At 42.4% G+C, this 16,613-nt stretch overlaps 1 protein-coding gene across 1 annotated transcript; it reads left to right on the top strand.

Moving 5' to 3' along the window:
• The first annotated feature begins 7,572 nt into the window (after nt 1–7,572).
• Nucleotides 7,573–15,280, top strand: LOC147173563 (fibroblast growth factor 10-like). Its single transcript, XM_086076381.1, has 3 exons — nt 7,573–8,026; nt 13,094–13,197; nt 14,687–15,280. The coding sequence occupies exons 1-3, from the start codon at nt 7,573–7,575 to the stop codon at nt 14,876–14,878; spliced, it is 750 nt and encodes a 249-aa protein (XP_085932507.1). The 3' UTR covers nt 14,879–15,280.
• Nucleotides 15,281–16,613: the final 1,333 nt, after the last annotated feature.

Consider the following 16,613-nt stretch of genomic DNA (forward strand, 5'->3'; position numbering starts at 1 on the left):
AATGAAAGTTGAGTTGAAGTTGATGAATCAGATACTTAATTATTATTATTATTTTTGCAGCAACCCTATTTTGAACTCGACTAATTTCACAAAAACATATTTTGATGGAGCAACATTAAAAAAAAAAAAATTACAATATAATCCACTATTACGCTAATTGTAGTCTGTAATCTGTGGGAGAAAAGCGAGCTCCAGAAAATGTCTCTGGTTTGATGTTTCTCTTTTACTTGCGCTTTTATTAAGACTTGCTACGGGTCTCATTTTGGTCAAACATTTCCACTCTTGTAGCATCCATACGGCCGTATAGTATACTGACGTCAGTGTCGTAAATAGAGCATTTAATGGTGTCATAACAATGTCAACCGCATTTTTTTTTTTTATACCGCTTTAGAAATGTTCCTGCATATGTTACATTTAGTGCTCTGCATCAGCTGGCAGCTTACTTTGCAACAACAAAAATAAGGGGTACAAAATGTCCTACATATTATTAACTGAACTACATGAAACAAGAAAGGTGCAATTTACATAACATTTTTGCATGCTCACTGTTACCTTATAGAAGCGCATTATGGTAAGTCGTATACTGTAATCCAGTATACTTGACTAACTGATGCACAAGTCAGAGGAAGTTAGATGTTGTTTAGCTGTCATTGCTGATGAAAAAAATATATCAATAAAATCAGATAAAGAGAGATATGGTCCTCATGTTGAGATCTCAAGTACTATTAAAAACTATACCCCATAAAACATGATTTATAATAGCAACACTGAGTCATATGCAGTGATTGGTTATTGGTGAAAGTGCATTTAATGAAGCTTCATGCCCACTCTAATCATGGAGCCAGTTGAAGTTAATGGCATCACCCCGCCATGTAACCTGCAGACGTAAACACGTATGATAGCAGAAATACGGTGGAAGGTTTACATAAAACAGTAACTTAGATAGAAACGTCCATTTAGTGCAAGCGATTTGGGCAGATTTACAACAAACCATGGAAAGATGTCAAAAGAGGTCAAATAATGTAGAGGAACATGTAGAAACTGGACTAAAAGCTAGACATTTTCCAGCATACGCTATTTGAAATTATTAGGAAAAATACGCCTCTATAAAATGACATCAGCTCATCGTGCGAGACTTCTGTTCAACAAGTATTGGATTACATTGCAATGCGCTTTTTGTTTGGGTTTTTGTGGCTTGTTTGTGACACTTATTCCAAAAGAAGGATTAGACTAATCGAGGGATGTTGAGAGGAAGAATGTGTACAGGATGTTTAATGAGGTACCGGTAAGTTGATATATATATATAGTATATACGTACATATGGAAGTTATAGATAAATGGTTGTAACAATGAACAAGCGTAATATTCATTCAACAACAGAAAGCCTTGAGGTGTTAAAATTTGTGGTATTGAAATAAAACGCATGTCTTTAGTAATGTGTCTATTTGCAGACTTTGTAATAATACTGTGTAAATCAGGATGTCATCGATAGATAGACCGAGATGCTGCGCAAGCCCGAGTAAGGCCAAGCAAGCGCTGATGACTTGATCCGGTGTGTGACCTGTAAGTAAATTCCTTTGTCCTGTGGAAGCTGACACTCAGCAGCGCGCCATGATGTAAGCCTGTCCAGATAACGTGACAAACATCCATTGATCATTGTAAAGCAGGAAACTGCAACCTTGTATTGTAGGTTACCAGACACCCCAACAACATAACACAACGGCCGGCGACACATTAAATATTTACATATGATGACCGGCATAAAATAAGACCGCTGGCCAAGGTAAAGTATAAGCTTTTTGTATCTCCTATTTATGATTCATAACCATTGTCCTACCTACCTAATGAGCAAACAACTATTATCTGAAAAACACCTATTTGCATCCATCTGCCTAATTTTGTCCTCATCCGCTTTCTACTTCTGAGGCGCAATTGTTAGCAGAGGAGTAGCTAGCGTTGGCCACCAGTTACTAGCCGACCGGTTTGACAGCTAACAGCAGCGTTGAGAAAGCACTGCAGAATGGTAAACTTCTCAAGATGATGCGGAGAGGTACGCGTTGCCATAGCCAGTGGTGAAAGACAGCAGCTAGCTGCTCAACGTAAGGTACAGTTTAAGTGCCCAACGAAAGATAAAGAGTCAATATAACCAATCACAGGGCAACCATAAGTTCCACCTTCCTGCTATAATGTGTCACCGAGTTTATTCACCACAATAAAAATGGCAAGAAACGTTTGGAACCAGTTACTAAGCTAACAGTTAGCCTAGCTTATTCTATTTCTTCTTCTAATACAGTACTTCTTTTCTTTTGTATTGTCAGGCATTACTCTGGATATGACATCATGTTGCCTTTCACAGGTTAGATCCGGACGTTGACGTCGTGAGTCCCAAAATGGGCGTTTGACTAAACGGCAAACACCGCACTTTTATCAATGATTTACAGCTGTTGTGGACCAGCTGCCAGAACGAGAAGAGGCAAAAAAAAAGGATCGAGCATTCTCCAAGCTGCCAAAAGAGGAACCAATGCGTAGCCAATGGATCACTGGAGCCATAAAAAGGGTGAACAACAAGACTGAGGATTTGAGATATCAGGTGAGTCAATTACTGAATCAGTTAGTCGTGTAGATGGAGCTCGATTGTATAGTTATTAAATGAAGGCGAAAGACATGATTTGCTTTTTGTACATGGTGGATGAATCAGCAGATGCGTTGCCACATGCAAAATGGGGGGGGGGGGGTCTGTTTCGTTCGTTTGTGCTGCTACGGTTTAATAAATATTACACAGTTGAATTTTATAATTGACCAACACCAGAAAGACTTTTTACGGCATAAATGACGCGCCAAATTAGCAGATGCTAAGTTGCTAACATACCTAAATAACACTGCCAAGACTTGCGTGAAACTGCTAACTTCGATGGCATTTTGACCACACAAAGGGGAAAGAAATCCGGATTGTACAAACTTGTAAAGCCTTTGTATGATCAGATTTGAAAGCAGGGGGGTAATTCCACGAGCAGCGTCGCCGAGTTGGGACACTTCATCGGCAAAAGGTAATATCATCAAACATGTCCGCCTCGCGCATGTATATCATGTCCTTTTCATCAAAGTGACTGTCAATGCTCTTGGGCGGAAAGTTGACGGATAAATGCTCGTTTTATCCCCCGTCGTCATTGTGGTCCATTAACGCGACACTGCTACTTTCCTGCCACGGTGGGCGTGTTCTGTTAAATAGTCACATGACGTCCGGATCTCTGGAGCGAAAGGTCCAGTGTGGTGGCTCTCATCTGGACCCCATCAGGTTGCATGTCCCCAGGCGGTCAGACTGGCATCCCTGTACCAGACCTGCTCCTTTATTAAAGCCTCAGCCTCCTGTGACCCGGCACACACAGAGCGGGCCCCGGGGTACGCTCACACATGGTTCCCATAGGTCACTTGGCTTGTTTGCGACTCGCGCGTTTGATTCTCTTGCAGACCACATGTGGATTGGGAGTCGAAGAAGCACGGTGCAAGGGGCTTTTCCCCGCAAAACATCTGCTTAATGATAGCGTACGCAGGGGAGGGGCTAACACTTTGGGGTTGACTCTGAGACACACGACTGGAACAAGGTGAATTTCCACGCTTGAACTCTGGTGTTGTACTCCGTGTTCAGCACACAGAAGTCAATCCCTCATTTCCCCGCGAGCAAGATTTTTTTCCCACTTGCAATCCATCTAGCCAAATGCTCTTTAAGCTTTTTAAAAATTTTAAAAAGATGCAAAATGTGAATGAACTGGAAATGGCGAAGACCTGCTCTGAACACAGATAACGTAATGTATGTAACAACATAGTGATTAAGCCTTAATCAGGACTATACATGCTGCTGCCACCTGGCCAGGTCATGCTTGCAAAATAGATTTTAAATCTCAATGAGTTTTTAACCTGGTCAAATAAAGGCCAACAACAACAACCATAGAAGTGATCTCTACTTGATTTGACAAGTAATGAAAATTGAAACTACTCTACATATAACATACACTCTACAAAAATACTGTATATTATGTACTACTTACTATAGCCTACTTATTATATCGTAAAAGTGCTCATAATATTGCAGATGGTTGTTGTGTATATATTTTATAAGATTCATGTCAATGTATTTGTATTCTTATAAAATAATTTGGTTGACGTATGAACTGTTCTGACCTACCTAGGGTAAACAGTATCGTAAAAAAAAGAAAAGAAAAGCTTGTGGTGGTTGTATATGTATGCATCGATGCACTTATAGAGTTTGGAAGAATATTTTGACTTGTTCTTAAAATGTTCCAAAATATAATTTATGCATTGAGTGCAAAAGAGTCACTGACCTACTATTATTATCAAGAATATCTTTAATATTCTGACGCTTGAACACATAATGTAACCCTCCTTGTAATTGGAACGCTGTCAAATCAAATCTCTACACTGATGTTTAAATATCCGGTATTCGACTTTTCATTGCCTTTTTATATCATCATATTTTGGACAATAACTTAAGAGCAGCAGCCTGTAGGCCTGGATCAGGAGATCTTTTATTGCCAATTTTTGGGAACTTTGAAATGCGACTGAGGGTGCTCCGTCTATAAAGAAACACTAAATGTTGAAGCTGAGTTGAGACCATCTCCAGAACCTGCAAATCTCACTTATATTGCCTGTAGGAGGATAACACACGTGTGCTTATGTGAAGAAGAATTTGCTCCTTGGCCTCGAGAAATCCTGCAAAGCTTGTGAATCTGTCAACGTCTTTGGAAGGCCTTCAACCCTGAGACGACATGACCTACTGTCTCTGATCAAAAAACCCAACAGCATTTTCCTAAAATGTAGTATTAATAATGTGTTATAATTTTGACAAAGTGAGGTGAAAACATAATGAAATAAATACATTGATTTTATTTCAAGATAAACAAGATTCTTGGTTTTTGCTGCAACCAAAATCAATATTTTGCCTGCTACGCTTCCACCACAGTGGCTGTGGTTATCACAGTAGGAAAGGACACTGCAAAGGAAGCGCTGATAAGATTGCTTTGTTTGCATCCCAGATAAAAAACACGGCATGCACAGTTGAGACCAGACCGCCACTCTGGCCGTAGATCGTTGATGGACATTAAAGCGGTCAGTAAAAAGTGGGACTTAATGGCGGGAAAGTGAGCAACAGACCAGACGTCGACATTAAAGACATGAGGATCAGTGCAAATTAGATAAGAGTGCCAGCACAGGTTCGGTTTATCACACTGCTTGGGTTAAAAATGTCAGTTTGCAACTGATATATGTCAGCAAGGTCAATGCCCTGAAAACGTAAACAAACATTCACTGACATTCAATTCAAACAATTATTGAGTTGTGTTTTTGCACTGGGTTTTCCCTACTTGCATCTTCAAAGAAAATTGTACTGAATCTTGTACCCAGCATAGCACGGCCGAGATGACAGGTGTCAACTTCACTTTATGTCATTCTATGTGAAAGCTTTCCACCATTTTTTCTTGACTCCTATTCAAACCGAATTATCCAATCCTAAGGGGTGGACGTGGGGAATGAGAGGGTTAAGTGTTCCCAGGAAATATGTTTTTTGCCGGACTAGGATAAAGTGTAATTGCACATCCACTACAGTAGGTGGCAGTGGCGCTCGCAGTGTCAGAGAGTGCGCAAGGAGCATTAGCTCCCCTGCAGAGATGTACTGTACTTACAATGGTATCGACCAAAAAAAATAAATTAATAAGAGAAAGCCCTATGTGGTATCTGAGGAAACCGGAATTGGAATTTGGGGTGTACTTGTTCTAATAGCTGATCAGTTACCATTTTTTTTACGACTGATATTTTCAAGTTTCTCACTCCTCTTAATTGGCTGATGACCTCGGATACATTTTTTTGCACTCCACTCTAGACTTAAATGCTTTGATTCTAAATATTTATTAGATGCCTGAAAAGACCTGACAAGTAGCTCATGAGTTATGAGAGGAAGTCACATGTCTGGATCAATGAAACCGGGGAGCTTCATTGCATTAAAGATAAAGCGCCTTGAGGCCAAGAGAGTGGTCAGATGGCTGTGATAAACAAGTTGCTCGACTGCAAGTAGCAATATTGACTTAACCTAATTCATCTGGTAGGACTTTCTCGAAAATGTTACTGTAAAATGTCTCAATCGTGATAAAGAAGAGTATTATATGGTGTAATCTTACGGCTACACCCCCCCCCCCCTCCCTTTAAAAAAAAAAGCATTGGGCATGCCCACATTTTTTTAGATACATTTGATCGGTACACATATAATAACTGGTCATAAGCTTTCTTGTTTGAATCACCTTTAAAAAAAATTAAAAAAAATAAAAGAGAGAGAGATACAATAGAGGCATTTAGATGGTATCTAACATTGGCATTGGCATAAACTATCTGCGACTGTACATTTCAGTGCATGCTATACCTTTAACAGCGACAAACAACAATGTAGTGTTGACACGTCAACCTTTTCTTGTTTTTATGTTAGTTCATGATTGAATTCATGAACCAATCTAATGATGATTGCCGAAGCATGGCATGCAGATAAAACTGTTCCACGAAACGTACTTGCACTCTTTTAACTGACCAAAGAATACTAATACAAACACCAATCCGATCCTTGCAGATCTTTTCTCACTATCACTTCTCCCGCAGTCTCAAAAGTTAGACTATCATGAATGTGGGCAAGGAGACACGCACGCACACACACACACACACACACACATACCCACACACTGAGACCGCTTGCTCCCATCTGTGAGGGAGGGAGGGCTCAAGTAACTCACAGTCGCACGGCTATGCGCAACACTCATTTTTTTAGTGATCGGCCTTCAGGTGAGGACTTGGCACCAGGATTGCACACATCAAAGGCTTGACAAAGAGGAGGAGGAAGTCTCAAGTGTGCCCCACTAGACCGCCGCCTCAGTGCCTTGAGCGCCTCGGTGCTGTGCGGACGGTGTGCAGTCATTTTTGGGGCATCAAGAGAGACACCACGCAAAGATGAGGAGGGAGAGACTGATACAAGTCAAATGGATTATCTGACATCCGCTTACATTTTTTTTGGGGTGTTCTCAGAGCAAACTCGACCAAGGCTTGATTGCACATGTGGACTCTGGCTGGAAGTCTTCCACCTGGATATCTATTAACTTTTTTTGCCTAATTAAAGCAGCTGCCTGGAAGTAGGACCCACAGGACGGCAACCAAGAGAACACTTTTGCAGTGTATACTGAATGAGAAACAAGAAGATAAGAAGCAGGTTTCTTACTAGAACACGCATTAAAGTAAACCCTTTTGTCCCTTTAACTGATTCCTTGAAATTTGGACTGCAGACTTTCCGATGAAAAAGTAGAGAACTCAGAGGAATACCGGCTGTTTAAATCAAACATAAGACAAAGAAGAAATCGGAGGATTTCATACAGGTGCTACGTAATTTGGATTTTCCAGGGAGAAAGATCTGACCCGGCGCGGACTGTGGAGGGCTCCCCTCCCTGCCCTCCCAGCCTATCTGCGCCCCCAGCAGCATGTCCCAAGCTCTGAGGCTGCCTCGAGTCCTCCACAGAGCACACTACCATGATCAGATGTGCTGCTGGAGGGAGTAAGGCTGCCTTGTCCTGCTCCAGGACTGACTTTGGGACTCATTCTTGCTCTGGGACCGGCCACTGGTTGAGGCCCGCCACACTGTTTTCCTCGTGGTCTCTGCCTATCCTGCTAGCCCTGGTAGCGCTTGTCATCTCCCTTCCTGGAGCAGCCTGCCATCAGCTCAGGAGAGACAGACTGAGGCTAACCATACCGAGGAGCCACAGGGTTCCCCTGAACATTTCAGAAAGCGAGGGTGTCTACAAGCCCAGGGCCACTGGGGGGCCCCCGGGTCGGACTGGGGTACCGCAGGGTAGGCATGTGCGCAGTTACAACCATCTCCAAGGGGACATACGGAAAAGGAAGCTGTTCTCTTTCCAGAAGTTTTTCCTAAGGATCGACAAGAACGGAAGGGTCAACGGAACGAAGAGCAAGGATGACCCTCTCAGTAAGTAACCAACATAGGAATCGAACATTAAGAAAAATAAACTGTAGAGTTTTAGAAATACTGTGTATGTATGCATGTGACCAAAAAATGACATTCAGTGACTTCGTTTCTTTCAACGGTCTAGGAGATTCTAAGAGACGATTCTAAGATGAAGCATTCCCGGTGGTTTAGTTTCAAACCAGGAATCCAACGGTATCTGTCCTGTCCAAACACACAGCAAAGAGTTGGTAGCTCTCAGATGGCTTTAAAAGGAGCATAGGCAGATAACCCGGGACCTTATCAGGCAGTCTTCACAGCCCAGAGTAAACGCTGATAACAACCACTGAGCAACAAGGAGGGGGGATATGGATGTTAGCTCCAATGATGCTTCTATAATCTTCCTGCCTCTCCGCGTCTCCCAGTTGAGTAAATGACATCCTCCAGTCAGAGTCTTTTGGTTTCAGGAGAAAATGTTAAGCAATTACACATATCGTCATTCTCGATAAGCGTTCTCGCTGAGTTACATGTGTGCCTATCATGACTGCCGGCCACTCACATGCTCCAGTGGGTGTGTGTGATCTTATAGCTGCCGACAACGACACATGTGCTCGCCGAGTACCCGCTCACATCTTCTCCTCACATGCTTTTTTTCCCCTCCCGTTTTCTCCCTCCCTACCCTGAGTGTGCGTGTGGAACCTTTTAATGTTCCCCCGGGAATGCTAAACCACACTTTCAATCAAAGGGAGCAACAACGTCAGGGGAGATTTTTGTTTTGACAAGGTCATGACAGAAGCAACTTTATTTACCGGCCGTATTAAACACTGATGCCTTTACTGCCATACTTGTTAGACGTTTCTTTTAAGTTGTAAAACTGACACGCATGGTGTACAGGCGACTGACTCTGTTATATTAGTTGTGTGGAAATGCACCTTAAACTTTATGGGCATACGGGAGCTGATTTATCCTTCTGTCGCCCGAGAGCTTCTCACTTTCAAGAGTGTATGTGTCACCTTTTTCAAAAGTCAGAGGGAGTTAGCGTGGCCTTTGCAAAGGGGAGGGCCGCGGAAATGAGCCAATGGGACGAGATGGAGGTACAAGTTCATGAATGGCACGGCCGATCATTGTGGTCACATCAAAGCCGTGTGTCCTCCACATCAATGAGGCTGCCATCAAAAAGCTCTATCCTGAGGGGGTCCGGGGACACTGTGTGGATTTTGTGCCCTTGTATCAGGTTCACACGGTAAAGGACACCACACAACAGCAGCTTCAGTCTTTGCTCCCTGGGGCCAGACATGATCCCAGGTCTGATGTCTTTTGTAGACCCCGCACAGATCCCTTGAAGTGACAAAATATCCCGTTTTTGTTCTATGAGTGGTGGAACAGCCTTGCCCATCACGAGCATGGAAATGCCAGGTAAACTTGTCACACAGTTCAAATATGACAGTTCCTCTCGCAGATTTATTAAGGTGATGGATGTGAACGTGCTGGTTTTGGGTGCTGCCTGTGCACCCAGCTCAGTGTCTCTTAAAGAGCCAGTATCCAGACTGCCACAGATTTATGAGGATGCCAGCACAAAACTGTCCCACATGGCTTTCTAACCTGCTGGGAGCATGTGTTAAGGTTGGATATAGAGCAAGCTTCTTTGCTAAGTACCTATCTGCATATGCATGTGGTTAAAATACACCCTGGCTGAGTATTAAAATGTAAAGCATGCATATGCGTGAAGGAGTGTGTCGGCGCCATGTGTGCACTGAGATGCCTGTGGACATGTTGAGTGTGTGCAAGTGTATTTTTCTTTGTACACATTCGTCTTCTTTCATCAGAGCCGTGGCCTTTTTTGCATGGGAAAAACAGATGGAGCTCTTATGCAGGTTTGGGAAAAGAGAAAGAGAGAGATGTATATCTTTTCGTTGAAATGAGGAAGAGGATTGATATCCCCTCTGTGTAAACACGCCCAGTGTGGTACTTTTTAAGGGCTATTAGAACATATCCAGACTTCCACCTCAGCATGACAGTGAGACGTTATTTTGTGCTAGCTGTGAAGATTAAAGGTTAAAAATATATATTTTAAAGTATGAATAAAGGGTGAAGAAGGATAGCAAAACAAGCTGCAAAGTACTCGGCGCTTCGTATCTTTTGGAAAAACACTTCCATTCCGCAACCAACGCACCATTTGCAGCTGTTGAGCATATCCAACAAGCCACAAGTTACCTGAGCTACGTTGCTACATTTCACATGCACTTTACCAGCTGTTTCATTGTACACGTGCACAATCGAATAGGATTCAATGCAGGAGACGGAGCAATATTATAAATTTATAATGCTCAGATTTGGAATACAGTGTCCATTTATTTGTTCGCATAACACAGGTGTTTTATTTACTTTTTCTATATATTTCCAATAACTTTTTTCCTGTTTATTTTCATAAAGTTAACATTTTTGCCAAAACTGTTAACTGTTTCAGTTGAGCTGATCTTATTAACGGACCAGGACTGTTTTGTTAAGCAACTTTTAATATACCATTTAAGGGTCCTGGTGTAAGACATTTCCAGAGCATGTGTGACACAAGAGTGGAACTGCGTTAGAACCCGAAGACATTGTACATTGAAAATTCGAACAATATAATATATATAATGTAATATAATAACAATAACTGGATACGATTTGGCTTTTGCCTGGGAAGAATACATTCATATCATACAATTGTAAAGCAGATCAATCTTTCTGAGCAATTTCGCAAATATTGGCCATTGTCGTTGCAACCATTTGGAATTGCCTGGAGGAATAAACCACTGGTTTCCAGGGGGTCCTTGCATACGGCGGTTTCTTCATCCATAGTTTCAGCATTATGATGAACATCAAGGAACTAGTTTGCATAGTGGTGTAAGAATACGTCATTACATGACATAAGAAGGCACGCTTATGTGCTTAATGTTTTTCATTAGATTTCTTTTTTGTGTGTGGTGTTTTTAATACAAATATTTACAGTAGTTTTTACTTTAATACTTTGTCGGCAAAGGTCAGTAGTGGTAGACTCGGCACGTTCTGGCTTCCGTACAAATTCGAAATATGTCACCACCGAAAGGAACGCCTGAACAGAGGATCCCCTGTTCAGTATCATAACCAATTGAAGCATGCCCTTGACTTTAACACATGAAATACTGCATTGTGGTTGAATTTAGCATTGGTAAATTGCATTTATCACAACTGGTGTAGCACCCCCATTAGCTACGCGAGGTGCACAAACTATTAAAGGCAGCTAGCGACAGCTCTTTTATTAAATCTCATCAAATTTTGCAGGTGTACTCAACGTTGAGCACATACGCACCTGCTAACTGTGCTCACGAGCGTACATGAGCACATGGATGCGTGTGCGTGCGAGCCAGTGTATATACAAGCTGTCTCGCCCCTGCCTCCGGTGGCCGACTTTGATCAGTGATCATTACAGCCTTTTCTAATCCTCACTCCACCCCCAGTCTCACTGTCATGGCTCCACTGTCCTCCTCTGTTCTCTCGCTTTTCATCCCTCCCATGTTTACAGAGCAGCCAGACCGGGCCATAGATTGTCTTACATCCTCACTTCATCCCAGACACCTGATCTCCACACAGAAACCAGCTCCTCTCAGATCTTCAATGGCCGTTGTGTCACAGTCCCCACTGCTGCCTTGCCGCTTCAGACCTCATCGCCCTGAGGTGCCACCGTTTGAACTAGAAACTGATACAGTCACGACCTCGCGGACAAGGAGAGAAGCCACCGTTGCTTTTGAGGGAGGGATTGTTCTTTTGGGACACACCTGCGTGCTCCACTGTCCACTCTGGGACACAGCTTCCAGCCTCAGATCCGGAACAGGGTGTAGTAGGGCCTAGAGTGGAAGCGGGAGCCATACAAACAGTGATCAGACAGAAGAGTGGTTGCTGATCAAAGGGTGTCGTCCCCTTCACCGTGATGGGTGTCTCTACACGCAGGGTGCAGCGGCTCAAGGAATTAGTCAAGTGAGGGAGGCAGTCACGACATCAAACAAATCACGGGAACTCCAGACAGCCACTTCCCGAGCACATTACATTGATTGGCGTTTGTTTCCTGCTGCCCAACCACAAACCACCAGTTCAACCAGAATCCGTTAACACTGTCTTCACATTGACCTAAGGACCCCTTTACACCAGTGCGACCCAACTTTTATCAGCTCGGGTCCTCTGTGCAAGATCATAACTGTCCCCACTATTGCGCTATTCTGCACGGAGGTGTTGGATGTTGCTAACGTGGCATGGCAAATTACACAATTGAGTACTAAATAGTTCTCAGTCTTTGCACGTTTTTAGCAATTATATTTAATCATGTAAAATCTCTTTAGCAACAAATCTCTGAATTCACTTCACGGGGTCTTTAAGCACAAGGTTCCCATTTTACTAGCTGGTGTTAACCTACCCAAAAATTGTTGATGTTCTGCACATTTATTTTTCATCCCCTCAGGGTCCTCCCAACATGCTCATTGCTGGCTCTGCTCACACACACACACACACTGCCAGCAGAGAATGAGACAAGTAGTGGTTGTGGTCAAAGGACACATTGGGAAGTTATATCTCTCTGACCTCTTGTAGAAAGACCACATACCTAGGGTATAAATTAGCCCCACTAACAGTCGTTGAGAATCTTGAATTATTTGCATAGGGACTTAGAAACCTGACCACGCAAACAGAATCAAACAAGCTGGAGATTCTCAGTGGTGTCCACCTATTCATTTTCAAATTGTGCAGCTGGAATCTGTTACAATGTTGTCAATTTTGTTTACAGGCATATAACATTAAATATCCCATCCCATTTTCAATTGTGTAGGAAATTCTAAAATACAAGCATTTGTTTTGTTGATATGCAGAAAGAAAAAAAGATTCATTAGAAGCTCATATGGCGCAGGTGACAGACAATGTGCATTGTCCTCTCCTGTTATCTGCAAAACATTGACAACATTTACATCCTTTGCCATCTGAGGTTTGTCTTTGCGGACCGGAAAGCGAATTTCCATATGTTTCCATGGCAGCATTCTGAACGGGGACACATGTGAATAAAATGCTCTTGTTGCTGTATTGCAGGTATTCTGGAAATTACATCGGTGGACGTGGGAGTGGTGGCTATCAAAGGGCTGAACAGCAACTACTATCTGGCAATCAGCAGAAAGGGAGAGCTGTACGGAGCGGTGAGTATGCGGGTTAGAGGTCCCATTTGATCCTTTTAGACACATCATCCTGACATTATCAACAACGACAAAAGATCTTATCTGTCAATTCCCTGCAGTTGTATTTTGTCAAGTCTGCATACAGGAAACTCAAGAGAGTTTCAAATTGGATTGGATCACATCTAAAGCGAACTCCAAGGTCAAACGCAATCAGATTTTAAACCGTTTTCTCACTGGCAATATGGCGAGTCAGTATAGTATGTGGCTTGACTTCCATGCAGACAGCATGGGCTCATTCCCTGACTATGTCCGTAAGAAAACCTTTTTGGGAGCAACATTTTAACATAATTCTTAAAAGTCATAGCTACGAGTGCAAAAACAAATTAGACATTTTAAATATTAAATTCTCAGTCTTCATTTTGTAAAACAATCACTAAATAACTTGGCTGCAAAGCGTCACAGGGATCCTTTTTCCACGCGGACTAATGTTACTGCAGACCCACACGCCACTCCTCGTAGAAATAAATTGACGCAATGGCGGCAAGCCAGGAGGAAAGAGTCTATAAAAGTCAGAGAATGCCCAAACTTAGGGCCCCTCTCAAACTTAAAAAAGTAGAAAACAAAGCCCAATTTTTCTACTGCAAAAGAGAACTTGCATACCGTATAACAGCAGGTCTACAATCGCCAAAACAAGGTACTGTAGATATTCGATAATTTATGGTAATATAGCCTACCACACTAATTACAATATATTGTAATGCCCCCACAAACAATCACCGCAGTCGTCGGTGCACTTTCATTTGTATTATTGGCAAGAAAGAAGCATGTAATACGTTCATGCACGAGTTGCTATGGACACAAGCCTAAACCTGAGCTAACAGCCAACAACTTCCATTCGCCGATGCACATGTCACTCACTAGGCCAGGCCCCGCCTTTTAAAGCCACACACATTCAAAGTCTTGCATACTTCTGTTAAGAAGATGATGATGAACCCCGTGACCAAAAATAATACCTGCATCTTACGTGCACATTTTATTTTGGTTATGATGTTTAACATTGCAAAATCAATGTTAATGCAGTTACTTGAATAATCGATGGGATAATCAGGAGAATGCTTGATTATTAAAATATTTAGTAATAATGATGAAGGTGTAATGCAAAGGTAACTTGTCTTTTTTTTTTTTTTTTACATTCTTACTGAGACAAGAATGAAAGTTGGCTTACTCGTCTCTTCTCGTGTTCTTCTTTTAAAAAGCAATGTAGAGGTGACTCCTTTAAAAATAAGTGTTGAGTTCTGAAATTAATTATTTATTGTCCTGCTTAACGACAGTTCAAAGTTTGGGATTTAGGGGTGTATTTTCCTCAGAAATGTTCCGAATTGTCAACATTAGTGGTGTTCAACTGTAGACGAGAGAGTAATTGCATGGACAAGCCTTATAGATTTTCACATAAAACCGTCTTACACGAGGAATCTAAAATTGACACATGGTGCCTTCATGATTTTTCTAGAGGGAGTTTGGCATTGACTGCACCCTGAAGGAGCGCATCGAGGAAAACGGCTACAACACATACGCGTCAGCCGAGTGGAAGAACAAGAAGCGGCAGATGTTTGTGGGTCTCAACATCCACGGGAGGCCCGTGCGAGGGAAGCGAACGCGCAGGAAAAACACGGCCACCCATTTCCTTCCAATCATGGCGTGAGACCAGGTGTATTGGGAAAAAGGACAAAATGCAGCACTGGCAAAAGACAGGCATTCTCTCCTGAAGGTGAAGACTCTCACTAGGAAATCGTAGAAATAAGGCACTAACACTGACAAAGAACTGAGATTGTGTACTTCATTTGAGAGGAGTGAACTGTATGTGTTTGATGTGGCACAGGATGCAATATTTATCTTATTTCTGTGCCAAACAGGAGCTGAACGGCAAATATAAACATGACTTTCCCAGCTAATAAGCAAGTGTAGATGCAGACAAATGGCTGACCTAATATGTCCTGTTTATCATTAAACACTAGAGAACACAACAAAGAAAATGTTCAATTACTTAACGCCTGTTTTGTCTGCACTGTACTGATTTATTTATTTTGTGATTATTTAACTGGAGGGGAACACGATGTGAGCATTCCTTGGCATTCTTTACTCTTTTTTTTATTTTTTTTTATAGGATCTTTATCAAGTGGAAATAAAATACAGTTTTTCTCCTCTGCATCCCATCTGTTGTGTTCACCCCACACTCTTGACTTGTGAGCGTTCAGGTCACGGTATGTGAGTCCTTATCTGCATGGCTGACAAGGCAACCATTAATGTCTGAAGGCTGGCTAATCCATGTGGCAACCATTGCTTCTAATGATTATCTCCCAAACCGAGCGGAAACATAAAGACAAGACAGGAGGGAGGGAGCTACGGATAAACCGATACGGTTTGTAGATGCAGGCAGAAATGACTGATGGTGAACACTGACGCCGAAGCACCGGCTGAAAATATGAATTTAGAAACACCCGAAGACTCACCCTGGCCTTGAATGCTTTCTGGTTGCTGAGACGCATACGTGGGAAAAGAGCAACGTGACCTACGTCTGACCACCCACTTCCCTCAGTCATTATGTACAAGCGTGCTAATCAGTGACAGATGTCTTGTTGCCAGACCAAAAAGAGTGCGGGGCGAACGTTAACGCCACAAGCTTCCGGGGCCTTGTATCCTGTCCCAATGAATATCCATCTTGACGAAGCTATGGAACTCTGGGAAGGTATAGAGGAGTGGTTCTCAACGGTTGTCACTCGGGGACGAGCATTGTCCTAATGTGATAAAGTCAAGACCCAATTTTGCAGAGGTAGGTAGGTAGAAAGGTAGTTAGATAGATAGATAGATAGATAGATAGATAGATACTTGCTGACAGCGTATTCTTACACTTAGTAATTTCTTACTACCAATTCCATTCACTATTTTATTCCCAATGACTCAACATAGCGACTGAAGGAATAAGAAATGCTGCTGTGCATTTCTCCAGTGGAATGGTATTTACTGTATCAGTGCAAAGTAGTTGGCGTTACTAAATTCAAGATCATTTAGTGAACACATGTTCACAGAGGGAGTCTTTTGACCCCCTGGATGAAATTAAACCACTGAGTAGCCTTGAATTTTCTTTAATTCATTCCTAATGACTCTTGATACTATATAATGAGGCACCAGGGAAATAACCTAAATGGAGCTAATGAATAACGGCCTTGTAGGGAAGGGCGGTCCATCAGCAGAGACACTTGTGCCCGAACCCCTCCTCCACCATTAGCACCAGTGTCATTTGTCATCATGTGCACTCCCCAGACACTTGAAAGTGTTCAAACTACCTCCAGGACGCTGGCATATGGGGGACAGCAATAAGAGAAAATAGCTGCGGCAATCTTTTATCAAAGTAGGTCCTCGCATTCTGGCGCGGGAAT

The sequence above is a fragment of the Leptonotus elevatus genome, chromosome 5 (genome assembly GCF_054856555.1).
Source record: "Leptonotus elevatus isolate MCC_2025b chromosome 5, RoL_Lele_1.0, whole genome shotgun sequence".
NCBI lineage: Eukaryota > Metazoa > Chordata > Actinopteri > Syngnathiformes > Syngnathidae > Leptonotus > Leptonotus elevatus.